Source organism: Malania oleifera, chromosome 11 (genome assembly GCF_029873635.1).
Source record: "Malania oleifera isolate guangnan ecotype guangnan chromosome 11, ASM2987363v1, whole genome shotgun sequence".
Taxonomy (NCBI): domain Eukaryota; kingdom Viridiplantae; phylum Streptophyta; class Magnoliopsida; order Santalales; family Ximeniaceae; genus Malania; species Malania oleifera.
In genome coordinates, this window is record NC_080427.1 from 39,940,926 (window position 1) to 39,968,793 (window position 27,868).

The 27,868-nt window shown below is 37.8% G+C and overlaps 2 protein-coding genes across 2 annotated transcripts; one reads left to right on the forward strand and one right to left on the reverse strand.

Moving 5' to 3' along the window:
- Nucleotides 1-379: 379 nt before the first annotated feature.
- On the forward strand, nt 380-4,665 carry LOC131167681 (uncharacterized). The gene is made up of 4 exons (XM_058126510.1): nt 380-553; nt 654-1,223; nt 3,947-4,012; nt 4,187-4,665. Exons 1-4 carry the CDS (start codon nt 434-436, stop codon nt 4,244-4,246), a joined length of 816 nt encoding a protein of 271 aa, XP_057982493.1. The 5' UTR covers nt 380-433; the 3' UTR covers nt 4,247-4,665.
- Nucleotides 4,666-5,002: 337 nt separating this feature from the next.
- LOC131167685 (squamosa promoter-binding-like protein 9) lies at nt 5,003-9,051 on the reverse strand. The gene is made up of 3 exons (XM_058126519.1): nt 8,374-9,051; nt 6,090-6,229; nt 5,003-5,954 (listed from the first exon to the last, which is right to left on the reverse strand). Exons 1-3 carry the CDS (start codon nt 8,715-8,717, stop codon nt 5,353-5,355), a joined length of 1,086 nt encoding a protein of 361 aa, XP_057982502.1. The 5' UTR covers nt 8,718-9,051; the 3' UTR covers nt 5,003-5,352.
- Between the last annotated feature and the right edge of the window lie 18,817 nt (nt 9,052-27,868).

Consider the following 27,868-nt stretch of genomic DNA (forward strand, 5'->3'; position numbering starts at 1 on the left):
AAAAAAATGAAATTGAATGAATTTGATCCCGGAGTAAGAGAAGAATCCCCAATAAAAAATTTTAAAATATTATAAACTATTATGAGACTAATTTTGTTAAAACCATTAGTATCAATTCGTGTTAAAATTTATACTTACAATTTGTTTGAAGAGACTTTCAATTTAGATACATATTAATTTTGAATAAGGTACAATATAAAATTATATTAAAATTTATATAATTTTATTTAAATTTAAATTTAAGATTTCTCTCTAATAGCTTTAATCAACAAATTTTATTCCAACGAGGATTGATATTATTTGTTGAATGTTTAAAAAAATGAGTATTTTTATTTTCAATTTTCAAATTAATTAAAAGTACTATTTTTCATTTTCAAATAGCGAAGGTTTTAAGAGGACAGTAAGTTCTATGTCTCCGCTCAAGCTCTAAGCGATGGCTGAAGCGAGCAACTACAGAGCGACCGATGAAGAAGAAGAAGAAGATTACATGGGCGATCTCTCTCTCTTCCTTCCACCGGTGAATTCTCCCCCTTCAAAAGACTCTTCCAAAAAGGTACTCCGTCTGAGCATCTGACTCCATTTGCGCGTATGAGCGCGCGCACGAACGACTTCTTTTCATTCGGAAACCCTAAAAATCTCTCCCTTCTTCTCAGGTTCCCGACACCAAAACCCCTTTTATCTCGGAACCCTCGAAGAAGAAATCCAAAACCCTAAAAGGCTGGCAAGAACAGCGCAGGCAGGAAAGGGAGAAGAAGCAGCGAGACGAGGACGAGCAAACCCTAGCGAAGCTGGAGTGGGCGATTCCGCAATCGAACATTGGATTCAGGATGCTGAAGCAGATGGGCTACACCCCTGGCTCGGCTCTGGGCAAGGAGGGTGTGGGCCGGGCGGAGCCGGTGGGGCTCGAGATACGGCGGTCCCGCGCCGGGATAGGGCGGGAGGACCCGCATAAGGAGAAGAAGAGGAAGGAGGAGGAGAACTTTGAGAGGAAAAGGAGGAAGGAGGAGGAAAACGTTGAGACGAAAAGGAGGAAAGAGGAGGAATTGATGGCGGAGTTTGGGTCCCGCCAGAAATCGCAGTGGCGGAGCCGAAGAGTCGTTGTGAATTATCACAAGGCGAGAGGGGCGCTTGCGCAGTTAGATAATGAGGAAGTTCTGGAACCGGAGAAGGAGGACGATGAAGAGTGCGAACAGGACGAGGAAGAAGAGGAGATAACAGAAGAGGTATTATTTTCTCTTCCCCCAAGTATATTGTATGCATTCAAATGCAAATTGCTTACCTTGCGTTTGGGAATTCCAATTCAGAACCATTAATTTGAAATTGTGAGAATTTGAATAGATTTTTAATTCAAAAATTAAGAAGTATAATTTTTTATAATCAAAATTAGTCCGGTTTCAGATTGTGTTCCCAAATGCAACAAACAATTATGAAATGTTTTATTACTTCTGCAAAGAAAAGGAAAATTATGTTTTGATTTTTGGCTCCTATAAGCAAGCAAGTGCTTTCTAGCTGCTAACCAAATAGTAGCCTTATAAGCAACATCAGTTTTCTATAGCACATCAAAATGGCATTGAATTGGGTGTGTTCATGAAATGGCAACTTAGGTTTGGGATTAGAGTTGGGCGTATGAATGCAATGATGACTGTTGGTTGATATGGAGCATTAGATTGGATTTGGGAGTGATGTGTCCTGGTTGGCCGTTGGCTCTTTCACATGGAAATTAGGAGTATTTGTGGTAATTGAAATAGTGTAAACTGAGACTTTTATGAATACGTACGAGTGGAATTTCTGTTCCCTATTTTTAATGTGATTTAATGTCAAAAGTAAAAGTTGAATTTGTAGCCAAGTTCGGGTATTGTCAGAGAACTTTTACATGGTGATTTATGTATCGGGGATTTAAGATCTGACCAAGCCCAAGAGTGGCTCTTGTAGTGTTGAGGGCGCGGCGGCATTAGGCAAAAGCATCCAGATCTGTTATGCTTTTGCCTTTAGTTGCCTTGGAAAAATTGGGGCTTTCAATTTTTACTGAATCATTTAGAAGCATGCATCTTAGATCAAACCTCCTTTTCTTGCATATGAAGCATTAATCTAGAAAGTAAGTGAAATATGACCTTATAAGGTCTCTTAAGAAGAAATGCAGGATTTACTACCACTTTTATGTGGCTTGATATCTGTGGTGCTGTGAATTATGCGATGCGATTGTTGCAGGATAAATGCTTCCCTCTTAAATGGCTCTCTATTGGGTCCACTCCATCAAGATAGGAAGAAATTTCCATTTTTTTTTGCCAAATCCTGTTATCAACTTTGTCGTCCTTGTATCTGTTTGAAAAACTTGGGTATCAGGTTTTATGGTCTTTCTTGTTTACAAGGTGATGTAGAACAACTGTTACAATAGAAGGTAAAGAAGAGAGTGAGATGGGCTGAACCGGAATTCTAATTTAAAGTTGAAAATTTTAAATTTGAAACCGCACTCTAACTGTACAATACACCTAACTTTAAAAGTAAAACAAGCAATAACATAATGCTAGCTAAAATAATTATCCTAAATTAACTAAAACTTCTAGACTAGCCAAAATTTTAAAACAAAATAGAAATATAAATTCCTAAGTCTATTAATGCAATATAAGTGCCTAAAATGCTCCATTGGTGGTTCTTCATCACAAGGCCCAAGGTATTGAATTCCAGCAAGGCTGCACTCAAATAGTTATGCTGTTATGGACTCCTAACTCTATTCTCTGCTGACCATGTTGTGTTTAGTATCCCTCTTCTTGATGTCAAAGCCTCCAAATGACCATTCTATGTGATGAAAAGGGGTGTTAATGCTATTGCATTGTAATAACACTAATTTTCACTTGCTGTGTCGTGTTTAAAACCCATCTGCTTGAACTTAAAGGGTCCAAATGACCAATCTATTGTTGAAGCTGTCATAACATAAGAAAGCAAACGGGATTTTTTTTCAAAATTTTTTTTGGTGGAATTCAATTTCAGCAAAAAGGAGCTAAGGAGTTTGGGAATGTTTTAAATGCACTTTGATGCCTTTGGACTGTAACTCTGCAAGGCATTTGGACAACTAAAACAAACAGGAAAAGCATTATTTATGCTGTTTCAACTTTGTGTTAAGTTAGCTTGGTCTATTGTACTTGAAAACTGTACTGTTTTTGGTCATTGAAATTGAATCCAACTTAGTTCTGTCAATAATCTGGTAACTGAATTTGGTTTTTGATAGAAGAGTTATATGCTTTGCTGAGAGGATTAACAACTGGTTCTATTCTTGATGCTATGAGGGAGAAGTTCTTTAGCAAAAAGATTCCAACACCCAGTGCAAGAGGCTCCCATGCCATATGAAGAGCGCATAATATATGCAGTCTTAATTCCACATTTGGAGAGGCTTTTTGTGACTTGAATCTTACATTGGGTCATGGAGAAAAAAATTGAGGATGATAATTTCATTGACAATGATGTTTCTTTTTCTTTCTAAATTTTCTGAAATGAAAAATAATGTTTTTAATTCTTACATGCTTGTGTATATTTGACTGAGCAGAAAGCTCAGATTAATGCTAAATTTTATGACAAACAACACAAGCGATTGATGCAATGTGACCGATTTTTTTTTTTTCCTGACTATGGTGCATAGCTGATCGAGGTTATAAAGACAGATTGGTTGAACAAACAATATAATGCTGTCCTGTCCATTTTTATTCTGGGGGCGGTTAATTTTATAACATTGCTGAGACATTCATATTTTTGTTTTCATTTATTTTATTGTTCTAGTGTCTATTTATCACTCTTAAACTTTTTATAACATGGCTCAAACATTCATGTTTTTGTTTTCATTTATTTTATTGTTGAAGTTTCTATTTATTACTCTTAAACTTGAAACATAATGGTTGGTGTTTTGTTGCCTCGAAAGTATCTGCTAGGCCAATAATAACTATCTTGGATGCAGGATCTGCAGGAGATATTGACCAAACTGAGAAATGAACATTACTATTGCCTCTTTTGTGGATGTCAGGTATGTGTTGATTTTTTTTCTTCTAAAATAAATTTTATATTCTGATCCCTGGTTAGGATTCGTCGTAGATTTAACTCGAACTTTAAGTTGGGTTCATTAGCTAAGGAAAAGCACCGCTTAAGACACAAGTTTCCTAACAATGGTGTGATATATTTTTCTGTTATTTTTTGTTAGTATGAATCAATGGAAGCACTCCTAAACAACTGTCCTGGAATTAATGAAGATGACCACTGAATCCTTTATGCTGTAATGCATTATTTCCCCAAATGACACTTAGCTCAACAAAGAACTGGAAGAGAATGCTGCCCCCCGCCTGATGAATCTGCTGCATGAGTATTTTCTGGGCTTTGCATTCCAGGATGTTGAGAAAGTTGGAGGGCAACCAGTCACTCAAAAGCTAATCAAATCAGAGGCTCTCACAAGGAGAAAAAGCTGCACAACATGGACGCTCTTTTGAACAGACTTGTAAAACCCCCTTGGCTTTTGGGCTGTCAACTCTAGAGGCTGCTTGGGCCTTCAAGCTAGGTTTTTGTCCATATGTTCTACTGTAAACCCAAAAAAGTCACGTAGGCAGAAATGCCCAAGAAGTTTATCTTTTGTAAAGGGGCAAGTATGGGTTTAATGTGATATTAATCTGCAATTATTTGGACCAATCACCTTACAACAACATTTGGTTAGGCTTAAGTAAACTACACATGTTTTTTTCCGTTCTAGCTGGTGGTACTTTTAGTCGAGACAATTGCTTACCCAACAATCTACTGCATCAAATAAAACATTCAAGCAGTCGTAATAGGGGTTTGTCGAATATTTAAAATGATCTATTTTAGCCAGTGAGGGGAAAAGCTCTTCATTTAAGCCCTTTATGTCATAAAAATCTCTATTTCAAGGGCAATCGTTGCATTAGAATTTTGGCCAGATGGACTGGTGTTGGCACAAATTGCTCACATTGCATGAGTTTGATGTTCTAGTTTGGTAGGTGTCTGGTCAGAATTTGGATCCCAAGTTGAAAATTGCTCTCAAATTAGACAGATATATGACTATGAGGGACTAAAATAGAAACATCAGTTCTTCAAGGACCATGATGGAAACAGGTCTGAAATCAATAATAACCAGAGTGCACTTAAGATAATTCAGACCCTCCCACCATCAAAAAGTTAACATAAACGGTGGTAAAATTGCAATAGTTCTAGGCCAAGGTCAAGATCCCACTTCAAAGTCCTGACATCTTGAGCAAAATATTACCACTTCCTAAAATCTAGATCAAATGTCGGATTATTAAAAGCATAACATTGGCTTGATCTACCAACAACCATTGCGAGTCATCAGGGAAAAGAACGAATCTACAGCGACCAGTGCATCTGCTGAGTCGAGTCATAAGCCCTGGAATGCTCGAGTTCCATGTAATGCCTCCCACTTTCTCGACCCAACACACCAGAAAACTCATTGTTAATAGGCGGTGAAATATGACCCACGCCCAGTCCAGGGGGCATTTCGTTGCCCTTGAACACCCAAGCAGTGTTTGGAAGGTGATTCGCAACCACAGCATGAGAAGCTGTTGGTTGAGCTATGGAGGTGGGGATCCCTTCAGCATCGATGAAGCTATTCATCCCAAGACCCAAAGCTTGAGTTCTGGAACCCCATGGTTGATTTGACAGAAGAGAGAGAGCACAGCCCGAGTCAGAGACTCCTGTGAAACATTCTCCTGGAGGAATCCCAGGACTGGGATACCTTGTCCCACTAGCTGAGCCGTGCATAAACAGATCAGAGGGAGCATTTTCGGAGCTGCTTTGCCATGGATAAGGAAGAAGATACTTCTCTGCCGCAGTAGCTTGATTTCCTGGTGGCCGCTCGGATGATCTAGCACTTGGCCAAGTGTCTCTCCCAGGAAGCCTTGACTGGGCAGAGAAGTCCACCAGAAAGCCACCACTTCTGCAACCGTTCTCTGTAATTAGAAGTGAAAAAAAAAATACTAAGATTCTTTAATAGGAAATTAAAACTCAAATATAGTGTTTTATGACAGCTAGTAGCTAGCATAAAGGTGGTTTGAGGAAATGCATTCTTTTCGATGATGTCTAACCGAAGGCGGATGAAGGCAATCGGCCATAGCGCGAGGGGAACAGAGATCCAGGTGGTGGCTTCCTCCGACGCTCATTATGGCCAGCCAGGCGCCGGCGGCAACTTCTTTTTCCTTGGTCAAATTCAGGAAGCTGATGAAATCTGGGGTTGTCAAGTAGTTATGTTGGTTTAGTAAACATAGAAAACAACTTACTGTCCCTGCTTTTCTCAAATATCAGTCCAACACAAGAAGCAAAAGATTGAAACAACGAACAACCAACTCCCTAAAGTAAAAAGAAAAATTCCTGTGCTTCAGTAATTGCACTATGGAGGTCTTGAACAGGTGGGACTTTTCTTTTCTGAAGAACTAGGGGGTATTGCACTATGTACATATTACATGGAAATGTGTTTATACAGAACTGGTTGGCTACAGAAATGATAAAGTTGGTGTAGAACCAAGAAACTAACTTTTGAGAGTCATGAAAAATATAAAACAAAAAGTAGGAAATGCACAAAGATATCATAAGAAAGAGCATAATAGACTAGACAAAATGTGTGTGCTACACCATGGTATACAGCACCCATTATAATTGTGTTAAAATCCAATTTGAAGGCTTACAAAAGTGAACACTTTTGTATCTTGGCAAAAAAATGCATATAAAAGTCTGCTACTTCCTTTCTGCTATTGATGCTAGTGCATATTTACTGATTTATTTAAACATTTCACTGTTCATAGCATACACAAGCAGACAAATTGATATATAAATGCTTTGTAATTGGTTAAAAAGACACAAACCCAAATAGCCTTTTAACTTGTCAAAACTCTGGGAAGTTAGAATGACCAAAACTGCAACATGAAAGCAGCGTAAACTTCTTACAATGCATTTATTGTGCTTTAGGGGTTTAGGGGGAAAAATCACTGGAAAAAATGCAATAGTCAAAAGTAATTGTTCCTCTCTCTTACGGTCTTACCCTGCAATCAGCAAGATATATGTCCAGCACAAAGAGAGGCACAAACTATCATATCTGTTGCTTTAGTATTCTCTTATCATTGCCTGTACATTTCTTGCCAAGAAATGGGTTCTGAAAGAATGGAGCTCCACGAACCTAAGCTAGTTGGTATATTGGAGCAGTTCCAAGTGTTACCCTATCTTTCAAAAGTAAAAGTAGATGTGAGTACCTTTGTTGAAAATAGGATACAAACTACTGCAAGGGGGAGTAAATTTCATATACTCCTCAAAAACTGTAAATTTCAGCAAGAGATGGTTAAAAATTTGTGTCATTCACCTTTGCATTCAAAGTTCAAAGTTCAAAGTTCAGATTCATATTGACAGTTGTCAATCCTAGGCATGTATGTGCATTCACTACAAGTGGAAGTAAGCCTCCATAATTCATTGAGAGAGCTCAATACAAAGACCAACTCCAACCATAGTAAGATTGGGGCTCAAAGACCAGAACTGGGTGTGCTTTTACACAAGGCATTCTTTGCTTCTTCAGGAAACATATCACAAGAAAACATGTTGCCTGGGTTCAAATGCAATAAAAGAATATTATAATCAATATTTTCCATTAATGACTAGTTTCCACAACATTAGGAGACAGAAGAAATTTCATTGGAAGCTACAGAAATTGCACAGATGCAAAAGCAACTTCATAACCAAATTTACGAAGTACAGCCAAATGATTTATCAAGAACAAACTCACATCCACACCCATTATACAAACACCACATTGAAATGCAGAAACAAGAAGAATCACTAAAAATGTTAAGACCGGTCTGGAGCAAAACATTGTGGCAGTACTGTGAAACCCATGGCCAAATAAGACCCAGAAGCCCTACATCCACCAGCTCCAAGGCTACAATATACATTCAAACAAATGAACAGACATCTCAACAAAAGGAGTACACATGTCCAACCCCTATTAAATTAAATACAACAACAATTAAACCAGACCCAACAAAAAATGAATCCAAACTTCAATCTTTATCTAACCCACCTAACTTGCAAACGACAAGAAACAATAAACCCATCTAGAAAACTATAGATTAGTGTAACATAAAATAAGAAAACTAATTTTATGAAAAAGACTAGTGGTCCCTCGAACCTAAAAAAATGCCGCAAAACCAATTAAAAGCCTACTAAATCCAAAATTTCAGCCAAAAGAACGACACAGAAAAACACACGACCAACTCGCGCACTGTTAATCTGCCACCACAACAGAGAAAATGTGCATACAGGAAGAAGAAAACAATAAGATGAATAAACTGAAAATTTTTCGAAAGAAAAGAAAAGAGCCAGACGGACCTGCTGCACTGCTGGCAGAACCTCTGTTCAATACCGGCGACAATGACTTTTGGGGACTTGGAGTGCATCCCACAAACCTTATGCCTTGAATAATAAGCCTTAGCATCGCTCAGATCTACTTCGCATCCTTCAACCTGGCACCTGGGCGGCTGAGGCAGGCCTCCCGGCACAACCCCTTTCACCTTCTTCGCCGGCGCCGCAGCCGAGGGGCCGCCCGAGCCGGAGGCGAACGACGACCCACCACCAGATTTGGCCGGAGCTCCAACACCCACATCCTCAAAGTAGATTTTCTGACCGAACTTCAAACCGTTGAGGGAATCGCAGGTGGACGAGGTAGAACCCATCTCCTTGACCGGCCTCTAGTGCCCATTCATGGGGGTTTTCTGGGTCATCGTGAAATTGGGAGAGATGGAAAATGAAGGTGTGTGGTGGGAGTGTGGGGATTTGCTTGGTTATGTGTGCTTGGGGCTTTTTGCAAAACCCAGTGAGTGGTGCAGTGAAAAGCAGACACCTACCCAGTATAGTATCATTGGCCCATGCCAGCTCGGGGTTTGTGGTTAGCTTACTCGATCCCTGAGAGTGCCAAAAAATAAATAATGATGGAGGGAGAGAGAGAGAGAGAGAGAGAGAGAGAGAGAGAGAGAGAGAGAGAGAGTGCCTACTGCTAAGGGAGGGAGGGAGAGCGAGAGACCGCCAAAAAAATAATAATGATGAGAAGCAGAAATGCGAGAGAGAGAGAGAGAGAGAGAGGCTGCTCTGCTTTTGGAATTCTCAGAGAACTTTTGGGTCACTTAATCAGCTGTCGTTTTAATAAAATAAAATAAAAAATTGTTTGTGCATTTAAAAAAAATAAAATTAATTATGGGCACTTTTTTGGGTGCCCATATTCTTGGTTAATTGGCAGCTTAGCCAAGAAAGTGGAAAGTCATGAAAGCCCTTTATGTTTGTACTTTGACTTCTCCCTCTCCCTCTCCCTCTCCCTCTCTCTCCCTCTCCCTCTTTCTTTCTTGGACACTACTCTATATTGTACATATAATTTATTTTATATAATAATAATTTATTTATTTTTATAGTTTAATAATTAAACAACCACCAAAAATGTTATGTTAAAGAAATAAATAATCGTAATATTAAATAAATAACCATCACGAAAAAATTCTTCATTTTTTTGAAGTTTTTGGTTGTCAATAAGCATCATTCGGTCACATTCCATGTCATGCTAAATAAATAAACGATTATCACCGAATACTTAATTTTCAATTTTAATTTGTTTGTCGCCATTAAATATTAAAAAATAAGATATTTGTGATCTTGAAATGCTTGAAAAATCCCATCATATAACATTTTAATATTGTGATGCAATTATATATTTTGTTATCTATAAATTACTGTCTTTTGATGACATCATTTAAGAGGACTTAGAATATTAATTTACCGTGCATTGCTTTCTATTTATTTATTATTTATTCTTGAATGTGAGCTCAAAAGTTTTTTAAAAAAGGATTAAAAGTGAAAAATATGTGGAGACTTCGAACTAAGCAAAATCAAAATAATGGTATTGTATTTTTTTTGTACAAATTGCTAGCCTAAAACGGGTTTTCACTAAGACACTAACCCTAGTTTTATCTTACATGATTATAGTTTTTATAACCTAGAAGATTTAGATGACTTATTGTGCATTGTTTGAATTTTCAAAAGAGAATTTAGTATTGTGATTGTGTATGCAAAGTTGGATAAAAGTAAATGTGAGAATTTTTTTTCTCTTTGGAAATGTACGAAAAGGGTGCACGTCAAAATAATTTAATAAAATAATTTAAAATATAAAAATAAAAGTATTACTAAGTCATATAATACTAAAATTAATTAATTTTGTGTAATAATAGTTTTTTAATAGTTATTAGTTCTTTTATTGAGTGACAAACACCACACGTTGAAAAATTTAGTTTTATAAAAATTTAAAATATAAAAGGATCGATCTTGGAAAATGATGATAAAATTAAAAAAAATTAAAGCTTATGTGGCAGTTTACGTGATTTGAACTAACTCTATTATTCTTTCTCTCCTGTTTGTCAAATTAACAGAAGTTGACTTGGACTTTTTTAGCCTCAGGGTTGTTTCAGAATTTTAAAATCATAAAAAAAAAAAATTATAATTCTACAGCATAAGGTATAAAATTTTAAGGCCCACTTAGTTTTGAAAAATATTTTCTTAATTTTCTAAAAAAAATACAAAAAAAGTCAACTAATATTTATTTGTACAGCATTTGTATGAAATAAACAAACAATTTTAGTCCTTTTTTCTTGTGAAAATAGTATTATTTTTTATTTATAATTTCTTAAATAATTACAAAATGTCACCTTATTTTCAAAATGTTCAATTTTGGAAAAGTTGAAAAATATTTTTTTCATTATTTTCTAAAATTTCTAACTCTTACTTTCCATATGAGAGCATATAATTTAGATTTTAATTTGTGCAGATTATACATAAAATTTCTTCTAAATTTACACAAATCAAAACTTTAGACTTAAAACCAATACTTTTAAGTATTACCTTATATAAATTTTTAAAAATTAGAAAACAAGCTTTTTTATTATTATTTTGAAATGTAAAAATAAAAAATTATTTTATACATTTAACTAAATTCTTTATTTTTTATCTTTTCTAATACGAATAGTGAAAAATATAAAAATAAACTATTTTTTATAATTTATTAAAAAATTAAAAAATTAAAAATATTATCCAAAATATTTTTTTCTTTTTCTTTGTGAGAAATAAATCCAATAGCAAACACAGTGACAAAAAGAGAAGCACAACATTTGCAAGGCTTGCTCATGAAAACTAGGAGGGCAAAAATGTCTTTTCACCTAGTGCCAGTGTTCAACCCATTGTGTGCCCCAATCACCCCAAAACCAAATCCCACTTTCAACTCCCAGAAATAATTTGGAATTTGGAATTTGGGAGAGGGCCCAAATGGTCAGGCGATGTGACATTTGTGGGGACTCTTTGGGGCCTGTTTGGCATCTTGCCACAATGATTACAGCCTTTCCAAAAATTCGTATAATTCGGGGACTGATGTGCAAAATTTTGCTTAATATGTTTGGGACATGAGGAACAGAGCATGCAGCTGGAAGCGCCTGGCCCACTTCTGTTTCCATTTCCAGGGAAATTAATTACCAGGAATGGTCGTCATTGGAATTGCAATGCCCATGTTTGGTCGTTTAGTTTGGCCACAATTTGATTTGAGCTGAAAGGAATTTCCCCTTTTCCTTCATGTTGTTACCTCCATGTTTCTCAATAATGTGTTTGTTTGGGTGATTAGACTCGCTTGGTATTGAGGTGTCCGTCAATTTCTTTAAATTTCATTCTCATGAAAGTATTTTGTTTTTTAAATAGAATACTTAACCTATTAGCTACAGCACAACTTTGTTAAAGTTAATACACACCGTACACAACACCTAAAATTCATCATTTACGGTTAGGACTAATCGGATATCTAATCTCATTTGCCCCTATTTTTGTCACTCACTGCTCGTGTTCCTTTCAATCTCTACAAATTTCACTATTCCATAGTTAGGTTAAGTTAATCATCCTTAGCATATGTAAGATGTAATAAAGGAGTGAGGTAGGACTGGCCACGAGAGAGAGAGAGAGAGAGAGAGAGAGAGAGTCTTAGCTCATTTACATGTATCGAGATCTATTAAGGAAATTACTTAGTTTTCCAGCAAACCGTCGACGATTTCAATAAACCATTCGACAATTGCTTTGACAGACTAAAACCAAATGGTTTATTGAAACTGTCAACGGTTTGCTGAAAAATTAAGTAATTCCTTAATAAGATCGGGGGTTCTTTCTTATGTCTAGAAGTGATTGAACAATAAAAGAATTAAGTTATCTTTTGATTTTTCGTGTCTTGTTATATTGTTCTTTTTGTTAAGAATGTTTTAGTTCTTTAGCTTAAATAATTATTTTACCCAATTGTATTTGGTAATCCAAACAAGGAATATGATAACTATAATATCAATTTCAATTTAGTAATTTTTCAAACCAATGTGTTTCACTAAGAAAAGTTCTACATGACTTGACTGAATTGACTATGATATCTTGTCTTTTAGAACTTTTAGGTTAGCTTTAGCTTCATCAACCAGCTTAGGCTTAGGCAAATTAAAGGTATAAAACCTAAATAAAATTTATAAAATTTCACGCATACCCTAATAATCCGAAGATTAGTATTGTGAAACTCTTCAATTGGTTTTAGGCTTGTTAAATAATAGTGGTTATATTATATTTCATCAGTTGCCCCCACTTTTGTGTTTGAGTTGAAAATTGGATATGGTAGTATGTTCAAAAAATAACACAAATTAATTTACATAAACTCTTCTTATTTTTTTAACGCTGGGAATAAGATTTAGATATGTGTCTTTTCCAATCCTATTTATTCTTAAATGGGAGGAGAAACTAAATATGCCTTCACTACTTTCATCTTTTTTTCTTTTTTTTTTTTCAGAAGTAAGAATTGAGAATAGGTCTTCACTAACTCCGAACTCCTTTTGCTCTTATATTGAGTAGGAGTTGAGATTAGGTCTTTTACCTTATATTTAGATTGGGAATATGAATTGAATTTGTCCTTTTTTGAACTTCTTTTATTCTTATGGTCAGAGTAAGAGCTTAGAATTGGTTTCTACCGACCGATTCATTTTACCCTTATTCCACAAGCTTGCATTCTCCTAAGCCGAAGTTGCTTTTGAATCCACGCTAGTCTGAGTATTATCTAGGTTGACTTAAGGCTAGGCTAATTGAAGGTCAGATTGATCTAAGGTCAAGTTAAACAAATATAAGACTACTCGACTTGAGGTCAAGCTACTTCGACATAAATTTGAGTTGACTTAAAAATTTGAGATAATCTAACTTAAGGTTGAGTTGACTTTAAATTAGGTTGAACTAGCATGACATCGAGTTAAAAAACATACAGAAGCCTGATAAAAAGATTGTTGGGGATATGACTCATATTCTGAGGGGAACACATGTATCAGAGAAAGCACTGTGACACAAGGGACAAAGGGAGAGAAGCAAGGTGCAGCCATAGAGGGGAAATCGTTGGCGGTTTGGGGTGTAACTGTCAACGGTTTCAGGTAGTCGTTGTAGGGCGTTTCATTCTGCTTCAAACCATCGATGGTTTCAGTCAACACAAGTAAAAAATTTTCAAATACGAGATCAGAAGATTGGGCTAATCAGAGAGATTTTCTCCGGGGGATTGCTACAAAAGTGTTTTATATCAATTATAGGTCTTCTATACACATTAGATTATTACATAATGATTATGATGTAACTCTAGAAGAGATTGAGCTTATAATATTCATCATTGATAGTAAAAATAGTTGCTACTTTCGTGGACTTAGGCAAATTGCCGAACCACGTAAATTTCTTGTGTCTTGATTGCTTTCATTGATTATCATTGTTGAGTGATTCCTAGGTTTGCATAGTTCATCATCGAGTGCTTTCTTGCTTGTTCCATTGATTGTTTATTTGATGAGTGAGTGAGTGAAAGTGTGCTTCCGCTGCATATCTGCAAACATCAACAAGTGGTTTCAAGTTCTAGTTACTTGTCAAAGCAATTGGTAAACTAGGTGCTTGTTGGTGGGAATCGAATCGCGACAATTAGTATCAAAGCTATTGGTTCGCAATGGTTGGGATTTCTTTAATGAGGTTCGAGGTTGGTAAGTTCAATTGAACAAGAAACTTCTAGTTGTGGCAAAGGAGGGGAAGGACTTGTTGGTGCAATAAGGGATGGTGAAGGGTCTATACGAAAAGAAGTCGGAAAGCATGCACGACACAAGTTGAAAGGAGCTGGAAGCGAAAGTTATTTCCACTATCATGTTATGTCTGGCCGATAATGTGTTGTATCATGTCATGGATGAGGACTCGCCGATAGCGATTTGGCTGAAACTGGAGCGTCGGTACATGTCCAAGTCATTGATAAACAAGTTGTATCTTAAGCAAAATATTTATTAGCTTAATATGGTGGAGGGTTCGAACTTGAGTCAACATATCAACATATTTAGTCAGATCATTAGTGATTTAGGGCGAGTTGATGTGAAGTTCAAGGAAGAGGACAAAGCGTTGATGCTGCTGAATTCCCTACCTACATCGCCTACATACGAGAATATGGTTAGGACGCTGACTTGGGGGAAAGAAACCCTAGAGTTGAAGGACATCACGAGTGCATTGCTAGGGTTCCATCAAAGGAATAAGACCAGCGATGAGGGTTCACATGGTGAAGGGCTTGTGGTGAAGGGTAATCAGGATCGTAGGAGAGGCAGACCTTGGGGTGGATTGAGTGGTAATAAAACTTAGTCTAGGAGGAAGAAGGATGTTTGCTATTTTAAGTAGGAGAAGGGGAAGGCAAAAGCTCAAGAGGGTTCTTAAAAATTTGCGAATGTAGTTGAAAAAGGGGACACAGGGAGCAATGATTGAGATGTTTTCTATTTTATCAGGTTCAGAACACCTCATGGGTTCTTGGATCCTAGACTTAGGATGTTCTTTTCACATGACATCCAACAAAACCTAGTTCACCACTTACAGATTGGTGAGTCCTGATTCCGTTCTAATGGGAAACGATGCAGTCTGCAAAGTTATCAAAATAGGTGATACAAGGATCAAGATGTATGATGGTGTGGTAAGGACGTTGAGTGGGGTAAGGCATGTACTCGATCTACGAAAGAACGTGATATCGTTGGGTGCTTTGGATTGTAACGAGTATAGTTACAAGTACAAAGGCGAGACGATGATGATGTGTAATGGCATATTGATGGTGATGAAGGGATAGAGGATAGGAGGGAATCTCTACGCATTGCAAGGTAACACAGTTGTAGGTGGAGCCACAGCTGAGAGTTCTGAGTCAGGTAATACCGTTTTGTGTAACATAATGTTTACTTTTTTGAGTTCGATCTTTGGTTTTGATAATGACAAACCGCATGTTACTAATGTGTGTGCCAAAGTACTTGAACAGGTTAATCATTCAGAACACACACATGAAAGTGATGTGATTGCTAGAAAGATCTTAACGAGCACATACTCTTGACATAATCCATGGGAATCTGAAGAGCAAAAGAAAGAAAAAGAAGTTTTTCATTATATTTGTAACGACCCAAATTTAAAATGGAAATTTGAGTAATAAGAGAGAGGGAAATAAAAATAGAAACAGAAGGAGGCCGTAGACAGCGTTCGTCGATGACATTGCATTTTTGGAAGAAAAAGAAAAGGGAATGGAAACAAATAAAATAAAGAAGGAAGCTGCCAAGCTTCATCGACGAACACAGGGATTCATCGACGAAGGCTTAAGAGAATTTGTCGACAAACACAGGGCTTCGTCGACGAGAAAATACCGAGAAGGGTTTTGAGGCAGCCTGAATTTCGTCGACGAATACAGGGTCTCGTCGACAAAATTTATGAAGAACTCGTCGACGAAGATCGGGCTCGTCGACGAGTTCCGCCCCCTATAAATATGAAAATTTTGATTTTAAATTCTTTTTTAAGTTTCCTCTCTCTCCTCTTCAGCTCTCTCACTCTCTCTCTTCGATTTTGGGCTGGTTTTACATCGGATTGAAGACTGAGGCTACCACGACGCTCCTGGCGAAGTTCCCTGCAAGTTTGCCGGAACGAATCGTCGGGAAAACGGAGTTGAAAATCATCCCTGAGTTGAGGTAAGGCTTTTTAAGCCAAATTAGACTTCATGGTAATTATAGAAATTGATATACGCATGAAAATACTGATGTTTAGTACTGGGGATTTTGAGTTTCAGGGTGTTGAGTAGGAATTCCTACGGGGGTCAGGCTAGGAAATTTGAGGGGCTTTCTCAGTAGCCAAGTAAGGGAATAAACTAAAACAGATATTTTCCATGCAAGTTATTATTATTTATAAGCACATCTATTTTCAGAAAAGCCTATGTTATAATTGTTTATCATATATGAAACGTATGTTTGGAAAATACTGCCATTATGAGGAAAATGTATATGTATGTATGAGATGCCAGAAAAATCATGATTTTAGTATGACTTTTAACAAAGCATGTGTGGCATGAATATTATTTTACGTGAAATGAGATAAGATAGGAATGCGTTTACGAGTAAAACACATTTTCAGGTATTATGAAACGATGAGTTATATTGTGATGGTTTTGACGATCGTATGATGAACGATGTATTTTCAGAATGAATATACCTGAAACAATTTTGGCGCGAGGCCATATTTTATGTTATCGACATGAGGTCGTATTTATGTGATTGGCGCGAGGCCATATTTACTATGATTTTGGCACGAGGCCATTTGTATGATTTCGGTGCAAGGTCGTATCTATGTTTCCGGCACGAGGTCGTAATGATGTTATGTATGATCATGTATTATATGTTATCACAACCAAGATATTAGTTTAGTTTAGACCAAGAGCTCGGTACCGTAGCTATGGGTTGATTTTGGTACGAGGCCTTATTAGTGCTACCATCCCATGAGGGGATGGGAGATGGATAGTCGATGAGGTTTTCAATAGAGTGTAGATGTCCACCTGACAGTCCGGACCAGGGTGCGGCGGGCCCGTCGTACTTACAAACATATTTGATTCGGCAGTGGTTGGCCAGCCATTGTCGGGTCCCGCCTTTGGGCTGCACAACCCATCATGGGGGGTAATACATGACATTAGCTAGCTATTTATCCTGGATTGATTTTTAGTATTACGAGTTATTACAGATGTTTATGTATGTATGTTATGATTTATTAACGAATATGAAAGTACATGATTGTCCAATATGATATTATGATTATTTCTAGAGTTATGAAATATATTATACATGTATAAGCACTCTAAATATTCATGTTGCCACACAGCTGTATTTAGTTTATTTTTCCTTACTGAGAAGTGTCTCACCCCCAACATTATTAAATTTTTCAGGAAGCCCAGAGAGACTGGCGGGTCAGGACCACCGCTGAGTGATTGGTGCTTCCCTACTAGAAGGGTAAGCCCTGAGCTAGGACTGGGAGATTTTTGTTGCATAGTCCTAGTGTTATTTTGACTTTTTGGAGATTGTACATATGAACAGAATATTGACGATAATAGAAAACTCTGGTATTATGTTTTATGGATGGATGTATAGATTTTTATGTTTACTGCTGCTAGGTTTTCCGCTGTGTATGACAGGAGTCCCCGTTACCCACGGGTTCAGGTTGACTATTTATTTATTATGTTGTATTTTATTGAGGGACGTTACAATATTGCATTTATTTTTTAAATTTGGTCTGTAATATAATTGCATGTCTTGCATGATAGATTGCATAAGTTCAATAAGACCATAGAATGACTGTAGGAATCCCTCAAGCATTTGGGTTAATAACTCACATTTATAGGGATTTAACTTAGGTATTTGTTTGGCCAAATTTAGGATTGAGGACAAATTCAGTCAACCAAACCTAGGTAGTGAAATTGCCTCAGTTGACTGAATCGGGTGGAAGTCAACAAGTTGACTTCACTTGGTTGGCTGTATTCTTTTTGAACGTATCTTCCTCAGTCGACCGAACTCACATGTGTCTACCCCTCAACAACTCAGTCGACCAAACTTCTAGTTCATTTTTTATTGAGTCAACCGAACCATAAGAATAGCAAACCGAAGTTCAGATATAGTCGATCGAACCTCGAAGGGTTCAAAAATTGCCCTGTGTCGGTCGACCGAACTTTCAATTCAAAATCTTCTCGATCGACCAAACTTGGTAATTGGGTCAACTAAACTTAAAATATGGTCAACCGAAAGCTCTCGGGTTGAACATTTTTAACTGCAGTAAAACGAGGTTAATTTTATTTAACTTTCATTAATCTTTTCTAAAAAGACTCCTATGTCCCTCAACGATTATATTTTTGTGTATTTATATATATACTAGTTCATTTGGAAAGATTAAGTGTGATTCGCATTTTTTATTAAGCAAAATTCTTTCTAAATTTTTTATACTCTCATATGCTTACACTTCATTTTTCAAGCACATTATACACTCTTTTTTTTATTCTTTCTTGCAAAAATACTTTTAGTAGAGAACATCATTATTTCATATACTCTTTATTTTGCAAATCAATTGCAACTGTGAAGTGTGTTTGATCTTCATATTTGTGGGCTAAACTCACATATCATTTTATTAAGCTTATACTCTCACACATCCATATTATTTAGAAAATCATTCTCGAGAGTTAGCTTTGTGATTTTCCCGTATTGCTTTTATTTTGATAAATCTTGTTTGGAAAAAGCTAATCTTTGCTTGTGAATCTTTGCATCCATATTGCAAGATTCAAAAGCTTGCATATTATTCTTTTGATAAAACCTTTGCAAGCTTAAACCCTAATATCCATTATGCTTGATTTTTGATAAAATATTTTTGTTTGATATTTGCTTAGGGTTTTAAAGTCCCTTTGAAAATACTATCTTGAATTAAGGGTCTCACTCTCACATATATAAATACGCACATTATTGAGAGTTGACACATAGATTTACAAGGTCTCACTTGAGCATAAATCTTCATCATTTGTGAGTGCATATTTTGGGTTGTAATTGTTGTACACATTTGCTTATTGGAGAAGCATTGAAATTGTACACAAAAGTTTATATTTGATTATCTGTTGTATTCTAGGCGTGGTCTGAAGGGGTGTTGATCTAGCCCATAAGGATCGGTTGTAAAGGTTGAGGTCAGCCCTGGTAATTTGACCTGGTGTTGTATTAGGTGCCGCTCCACCCGCTAAGTGAGTCATAGTGGAATCCTCTTACTTGTGAACTTGAGGCGGGGACGTAGGCAATATTGGCCGAACCCCGATAACATATCTAGTGTCAGTTTTATTTTTTGCAATTTACTTTCTGCAAACGTCTATTAATATTTATTGCTCTGAATGTTTTATATACTAAATTTGCTTTAATTGCTTATATATCTACTCAGTAGTTTATCTATTGAATTGATATGTGTTTTAGACAGACCCTAGGTTGAGGTATACTCCTGTTGGATTAGTTATACCTAGGAAGAAATAATTTTAAATTTTCAATTCACCCCCCTCTTGGGAATACACCAATTCCAACAAATAACCACACAAAAAACGATGGGTATTATTAACTACATTTGTGTGGATGTTTGGGGACTAGTGAGGGTAGCATCACAGGTTGGATATGTAACGCCCCAACCTACCACGTCGAGCCCGGAGTGCTACTTTAGTGACGTTTATATTCCTGATACCACATTGATTATATAAATGCAGCAGCAATAAATGATACATTCTCCCAAAATACATTACCAAAGTTCTAAATTACCTTTATACACAAAAGTCTCCAAATATTCATATTACAACCCATAGTACAATACAAAAACCAACTCAGTCCATACAACTATTATACACATCCGAGGACATCAGACCTAACTGAAACACATTAGAGTTCTTATAGACACTGACAAAAACTAGCTATCACCCCGCCCCGGAGCTTGCTCCTTTATGCTTGACAATTTCAGGATATGTAATGACCCGAAGAATAATGGTATTTAAATAATAAAAGAAAAGGAAATGGAAACAGGAAACAGAAGGAGGCAGGCATTCGTTGACGACATTGCATTTTGAAAAGGATAAATCCTGAGGAATTTTTCAACTCCTCATCGACGAATACAGGGGACTCATCGATGAGGGTATAACAAGAGCTCATCGACGAGGGTTGGAGTTCGTCGACGAAAATATAACTGAGCTCGTCGACGAGGTGACGTGGCTCATTGACGAGGACATGTTGAGGGGATGATTTTGGGGTTTCTGAATTTCATCGACGAAGTGACGTGGCTCGTCGACGAAAGTCATAGTTTAAATAGGCCTACAATTCATTTTTGGCCAAAATTTCCTGCGCATAAGCTTTCTCTCTGTTACCCTTCGGTTTCTCCACCTTCTCTCTTCGATTTTGGGCCAAATTTCCATCGATTCGACGATCTAAAGTCGCCACAACGCTCCTGGGAAAGTTCTCAACAAGTCTACTGGAGCAGATCATCGGTGGGGCAGAGGTGGAAACCATCCCAAATTCAGGGTAAGGCTTTCTACTCAGTATTTGGTTATTTGACAGTTGTAGAAAGTGATATACGCGTAGAAATACTAAAGTTTAGTATTGGGAGTTTTCATTTCCAGGGTGTTAAACGGGGAACCCTGTGGGTGCGGGACAGATTTTCTTAGGGGCTTTTCAAGAATCAGGATGGGGATAAACTAAGCTAGTTCTTTTTGAGAAATATGTATTTATATATATAACATTTGACTTTAGGAAAGTAAATATGTTCATATATATGATTTATATTTGAGAAAAAACTATTGAAAATGATGATATGTTGAATATGCGGAAACCTGTTAGTGTGGCATGAGTAGAAATTGTTATGAAATACTGTTTTCTGGGAATGTGTTATGATACAGATTTTTATAATGGAAAACCGGCGTACAGTCCAAGATTTTTATATGTTTTTTTGGCATACAGGTCGTGCTATGTGTATGATTTTCCAACGTACAGGTTGTGCTATGGATGTGATTTGCCAGCATACGGGCTGTACTATGATTTGTCGGCGTACGGGCCGAGCTATGGATGTGATTTGTCAGCGTATGGGCTGTACTATGATTTGCCGACGTATGGGCCGAGCTATGGTAAAATGTGTAATACCGACGTACGGGTCGATGATTTTCATGATATGTGTATATATGCAAAATGATATGATTGATTTGAAAATTAATGATATAAAATATCCATGTATCACGGTTTCATTAAATGTTATATGGTATCAGAACCTGGTTGGCTTGGTTTAGGCTAGCACTTGCACGGTACCGTTGCTATGTGTCCATGGTCTTTGCGATCATGATATTTGTGTTAAGGCCACTGTACGGAGTGGTGTGAGATTGGATGATTGATGTGATTTTTAAGAAGTGTGTGAGTGCCCCTGGTGTACGGACCAGGTCTGGAAGACCCATCAGACTTACAGACTGTACTTTTGACTTGACAGTGGTCGGCCAACCATTGTTAGGTCCCGCCTTCGGGCCACACAACCCAGTCATGTGGGGGTAATACATGACAACAGTCAGCTAACCTATCCGAAATGTTTTTGTGTTATTATTATTATTATATGAGATGAAATATGTTTTTGAAAATGCAGTATGTTCTGCCATGTTTTGATGATATATATGTTTCCCAGATTTGACAAAACAGTTACCGAATATGTTCTGTATGGTATATGTATAACACAAAATACTCATGTTGCCACACACTGGTATTAGTTTATTTCCCTTACTGAGAGGTGTCTCACCCCTAAATTTTATAAATGTTTCAGGAGCCCCTGATAGGAGAGCGGGTAAAGCCCCGGTGATCTAGTACGGTAGATCTGCCTTTTTAGAAGGTAAGTAATTTGATAGGGTCGGATGTATTTTGTGGAAATGGCCTTAAGACATATTTTTGGGTTGGGTGTTGTGTATGTATATATATATACATATATATATATATATATATATATATATATATATATATACAATGATTGTAGTAACTCTGGTATTGTGATGTATGGTATAATAGAGTGTTTGTGATTTATGTTTCCTGCTGTGTAGGCTTCCGTGATATATTTCTGATGTATCCCTGGTACCCATGGGTCTAGGTGGATTATGATATGCTGAGTTAGGATTTGTGATATTCATTTTATATTAAAAAATGTGGAAATTAAGCAAGTCATCATAGTTTGGTATCAGAGCCTAGGTTGCTAGGTTTTGTAGACTTTAGAATGCAGCAGAAACAATACGAGAGTTTAGGAAATGATTTGAGGTTTTGTTCTACAGTTTAGAGGCAGGACTTCCGTGGTAGTTTCTATGATTTTCTGGGGTGACGATTTCAGGAAAACCATAGCAAACTATTGTCGGGTTGTGTTCCTAAAATGTAGGACTGCGGATTAGAAATGAGTTGGAAATGCTGAGATAAGTGGTGAGGATAGGATTTCTAAGTTGCGTTCGTCGTTTTCAGGATGGATCAAGGAGGAAATAGTGCCCATGCGAGTGGCAGTGATGGAGCAAGGCCTTCAGGTGCATCTGGGACCAAATCGGACGTGGTATTACATAGCGTGGCTCAACAGGTTATGGCTGAGATCGCTAGGAGCTCAAGGGAGTAGAGTGGTCCATTTGTAGGTCATGGGTGCACTATAAAAAAATTTACGAAGATGAATTCTCCGGCGTTCTTAGGTGGGGTTGATTCTGCAGTCACTGAGAACTAGATGCAGGAGACTGAGAAAGTCTTGGTTGTATTGCAGTGTACTGAGGAACAGAGGGTCCTCTTTGCCACTTATAGACTGACAGGAGAGGCCAAGAGGTGGTGGACTGCGGTGAGACTGTTGGAGCAGCAGAGAGTGACTCTGATAGCCATGACATGGGACCGATTTAAAGAATTGTTCTTTGATAGATATTTTCCAGCTACTGTCAGGGAGGCTAAGGTAGAAGAGTTCCTGAGTCTGAAGCAGGGATAGTTATCCATCCAGCAGTATGCAGCGTGTTTCATCGAGCTCTCTCGTTTCACCCCGTATATTGTTCCTGATGAAGTGAAGAAGGCGAGACAGTTTGAGAGAGGCTTGAGGCGGAGTATATTCAAGCAGGTGGTGCTGCTGCGGATCTAGGACTTTGCTTAGTTGGTCGACAGAGTGACCTTGGCATAGATTGGTGAGCATCTTGATGCAGAGGAGCAGGGACATAGGAAGAGATCTGCATCTATGGGCTACCAGCAGGGTCATAGGCTAGGTCAGTGGAGGAGAGGAAATCATGGCAGAGGGTGGAAACAGGAGACGGGAGGGCGTGAGGTGCAGATAGGGCAGGGTCCTCTAGTCTGTTAGATTTGTGGTAAGAGACACTGGGGAGAGTGTTGAACAGGAGAGGTGGTGTGCTATCGTTGCGGTAGATCAGGGCATATGATGCGAGATTGCCCTACCCCACCAGATGTAGTTCCAGCTCCCAGACCATACCGGGGAGGTTATCAATTGCCACGTGGGGGCCAGCTGAGGAATACGACTCTAGCCAGGGTGTTTACTCTGACGCTGGGTGAGGTTGAGATGGCAGGTGACGTGGTGACAGGTATGGTTATTATGCTTTCTTTTAAAGTTATTGTATTGTTTGATTCAGGAGCTACGCACTCGTTCATGTCTTTAGAGTGTTAAATTATGTGGGGCTGAAACACAATCATTAGATATTGAATTGTTAGTATATACACCGATTGGGTAGCAGTGAGGTGTAGTAGGGTGCTCCAAGGTTGTCCAGTTGATATTCAGGGAAAGACTTTGTTTGCTGATCTGATAGTGCTAGACATTTACGAGTTTGATGTTATATTTGGCATGGATTGACTAGCAGCTAATTTTGTCAGCATAGATTTCCATGCACGAGAAGTGATATTTAGATCTCCGGGGGAAGCATAATTCAAGTTCGTAGGGTCACGAGTGCAATCCCCGCCTCAGCTAGTTTCAGTTATTCAGGCCAGAAGACTACTGCTGAGTGGCTGTCCAGGGTTTGTGGCTGTTGTGAAGGAGATGCTAGAGAATGAATTGAAACTTGCTAGCATGCCTGTAGTAAAGGAGTTTACAGATGTTTTTCCAAACGAGTTACCAGGCTTGCCACCTGACCGTGAGATAGATTTCCCTATTGATCTACCTTTCGGTACAACACCGATTTCTAAAGTACCTTATCGGATGGCGCCAACAGAATTGGCAGAATTGAAGAATCAGTTACAAGATATGCTTGATAAGGGCTTCATACGACCCAATGTATCTCTGTGGGGAGCTCCAGTTTTATTTTTGAAGAAGAAAGACAAGACTATAAGGATGTGTATAGACTATAGGGAGATTAATAAAGTGACAATCAAGAACAAGTATCCTCTACCCCGTATCGACGATTTGTTTGACCAACTCTAGGGTACACGGGTGTATTTGAAGATTGACCTCAGATCCGGCTATCATCAAGTGAAAGAGAAAGTAGAAGACGTCTCAAAGACGGCTTTCAGGACCAGGTACGAGCATTATGAGTTTCTTGTTATGCCATTCGGTTTGACGAATGCTCTTGCGGTATATATGGACTTGATAAACAAAGTCTTCCACCAATACCTAGACTAGTTTGTTGTTTTTTTTATTGATGATGTACTGGTCTATTCGAGGAGCTATGAGGAGCATGAGACGCACTTGAGGCAGGTTTTACAGACACTTCGAGAAAAGAAGGTGTATGCCAAATTCAGTAAATGTGAATTATGGCTTGAGAAGGTCGTGTTCTTGGGGCATGTTGTATCTGGAGACTGTATTTATGTGGATCCTAGCAAAATTGAGGCGGTAACGAATTGGGCTAGACTGAGAAACGTCCAGGAGATCAGGAGTTTTTTGGGGCTAGCTGGCTATTATCGCCGTTTCGTTGAGAGATTCTCAACTTTGTCAGGACCTTTGACATGACTGACGAGGAAGAATGTCAGATTTGAGTGGGATGATAGCTGTGAGCAGAGTTTTCAAGAACTGAAACAAAGATTAGTCACAACACCAGTATTGGTTATCCCATCAGAGGGTGAGGGGTATGTAATTTACAGTGATGCGTCCTTGAAAGAACTTGGTTGTGTATAGATGCAGCATAGCAGAGTAGTGGCGCATGCGTCCAGGCAATTGAAAGAATATAAAAAGAACTATCCTACACATGATCTTGAATTGGCTGCAGTGGTACATGCATTGAAAATTTGTAGGCATTACCTGTACGGCGAGTAGTGTGAGATCTTCTCCGACCATAAAATTTTGAAGTATTTCTTCACGCAGAAGGAACTGAATATGAGGCAGAGAAGGTGGTTAGAGTTAATTAAGGATTTTGATTGTACCATTAATTATCACCCAGGGAAAGCAAAAGTGGTAGCTGATGTGTTGAGCAGGAAATTCAGGGAACTAGTGTTGGCGGCTATGGAGATCCAGTATCCGATCATGATGGATCTGGAGAGACTCAGCATAGAGTTGGTAGAGAGTGATCCTCCAGTGTGTATTTCCAACCTAGTAGTACTGCCTATTATCCAAGAGAGAATTAAAGCCGCCCAGAAAGAAGACCCAGAATTAGTAGAGGTGATAGACAGAGTACAAAGTGGACAAGGGGAGGAATTCAGTATTACTGATGACGGAGCTTTGCGGTTCCGTTCCAGATTATGCGTTCCTACCGATACTGATATCAGAAAGACTATTTTAGAGGAGGCTTATAGATCTTTGTATACAGTTCATCTCGGTAGTACGAAGATGTATAGAGATCTGCGAGAGTCATATTGGTGGAGTTGTATAAAGAGAGAGATCGCTGAGTATATAGCCCAGTGTTTGACGTGCCAGCAGGTAAAGGCTGAGCACTAGAGGTCGGCGGGGCAGTTGCAGCCGTTATTTATCCCAGAGTGGAAATGAGATCATATATCTATGGACTTCGTGTCAGGATTACCGACGGCATTACATGGCCAAAATGCCATCTGGGTGATTGTTGACCGTTTGACTAAGACCACTCACTTTATACCTATCAAGATCAGCTATCCTCTCAGCTGTTTAGCGGAGATTTACATTTAGGAGATAGTTCGTTCTCATGGGGTGCCAGTGTCGATTATGTCAGATCGAGACCTGCGTTTTACATCACGTTTCTGGAGGAGCTTGTAGGAAGCTCTAGGGTATCAGTTATCGTTTAGCACGGCATTCCATTCATAGTCAGATGGGCACACTGAGAGGACGATACAGACATTAGAGGATATGCTCCATGCGTGCGTATTAGACTTTGGGGGTAGTTGGACTCAGTTCATGCCACTGGTAGAGTTCACGTATAATAACAGTTACCAGTCCAGCATTAGCATGACATCGTTTGAGGCTTTATACGGTAGGAGATGTCATTCTCCTTTGTTTTGGGATGAAGTGGGTAAGCGGCGAGTAATGGGGCCAGAGCTTGTGCAGCAAGCGCGTGATAAGGTTTAGCTTATTAGAGACAGGATCAGTGCAGCTCAGAGTCGTAAAAAAGTTATGCTGATAATCGCCGCAAGAATCTGGAATTTGATGTGGGTAATCATGTGTTTTTGAAGATAGCTCTAATGAAAGGGGTTATGTGATTTGTAAAGAAAGGTAAACTTAGTCCTAGGTTTATTGGTCCATTTGATATTCTAGATAAAGTGGGACCGGTAGCTTACAGACTAACTTTACCACCTGTGTTGTCCAGGATCTACAACGTATTCCATATTACTATGTTGAGGAAATACATCCCAGATCCTTCTCATATTGTAGTAACCGGGAAAAATAAAATTTTAAAAAATATAATAAAAAAATAAATAATAATAATAATAATAAAATAATAATAAAATAAAATAAATTAATTAAATTAACAAGTAAAATGAATAGTATGATAAGGAAAATATATATATATATATATATATATATATATATATATATAAAGTGTAAAAGCTTCTCCAAGAAGTTTTACTTTAATTAATAGTTAGTATAATATTAATATATATATATATATATATATATATATATATATATATATATATATACATAATAGTGCAAGCTTCTCCAAGAAGCTTGCTTCAATTTTGAAAGTGCTCTCTCTTTCTCTCTCCTACGATTCTCTCTCTCTCTCTTCGATTCCGGGCCAGTTTTATACCGGATCGATAAACCGAAGCCACCACGACTCTCCTCGTGAAGTTTTCTGCAAATCTGCCGGAGTGGATCATTGGAGAAAGTAATTTGGAAATCATCCCTAAGTTGAGGTATGACTTTTTAAGTAAAATTTGAAGTTGTGTCAGTTGAGAAAAGTGTTATACGTGTTGAAATATTAAAGTCTAATACCGGGAGTTTTCATTTCCAGGGGTGTTGATTAGGAACGTTGGAAATCATCCTTAAGTTGAGGTAAGACTTTTTAAGCCGAATTTGACTTAGTGGTAGTTATAGAAAATGTTGTACGTACGAAAATACTGAACTTTAATTCTACGAGTTTTCATTTTCAGGGTATTGAATTGAGAACCTTGAGGGTACGAGGAAGATTTTCTTAGGGGCTTTTTAGGAATCAGGTAAGGGAATAAACTAAACTAGTTTTATTTTGAGAAAATGCATGTATATATATATGTAACATCTGGTTTCAGGAAAAATAAATATATTTATATATATGATTTATATTTGGAAAATTCTATTTAAATGATGATATGTTGAATACGTGGAAAATTTGTTCAGTGTGGCATGAGTATAAAAAATGTTGTGAAATACTATTTTCTGGGAATGGGGATGATATGGATTTCTATGATGGAAAACCGGCGTACGGGTCGAGATATTTTTATATGTATATGTGATTTGCCGGCGTACGGGCTGTGCTATGTGGATGAGATTTGCTAGCGTACGGGCTGTGCTATGTGATTTACCGACATACGGGTCGAGTTATGTGATTTGCTAGCGTACGGGATGTACTATGTGATTTGTAGGTGTA

What these genes read in the sequence shown, in the direction of transcription:
- LOC131167685 (XM_058126519.1), bottom strand. Translation starts at nt 8,717, where the DNA reads ATGGGTTCTACCTCGTCCACCTGCGATTCCCTCAACGGTTTGAAGTTC. An exon ending in TTCTGCCAGCAGTGCAGCAG is followed by an intron (nt 6,230 to 8,373) that starts GTCCGTCTGGCT and finishes TGACAACCCCAG; the next exon opens with ATTTCATCAGCTTCCTGAAT. An exon ending in ATTGCCTTCATCCGCCTTCG is followed by an intron (nt 5,955 to 6,089) that starts GTTAGACATCAT and finishes TTCTAATTACAG; the next exon opens with AGAACGGTTGCAGAAGTGGT.
- LOC131167681 (XM_058126510.1), top strand. Translation starts at nt 434, where the DNA reads ATGGCTGAAGCGAGCAACTACAGAGCGACCGATGAAGAAGAAGAAGAA. An exon ending in CAAAAGACTCTTCCAAAAAG is followed by an intron (nt 554 to 653) that starts GTACTCCGTCTG and finishes CCTTCTTCTCAG; the next exon opens with GTTCCCGACACCAAAACCCC. An exon ending in AAGAGGAGATAACAGAAGAG is followed by an intron (nt 1,224 to 3,946) that starts GTATTATTTTCT and finishes TCTTGGATGCAG; the next exon opens with GATCTGCAGGAGATATTGAC.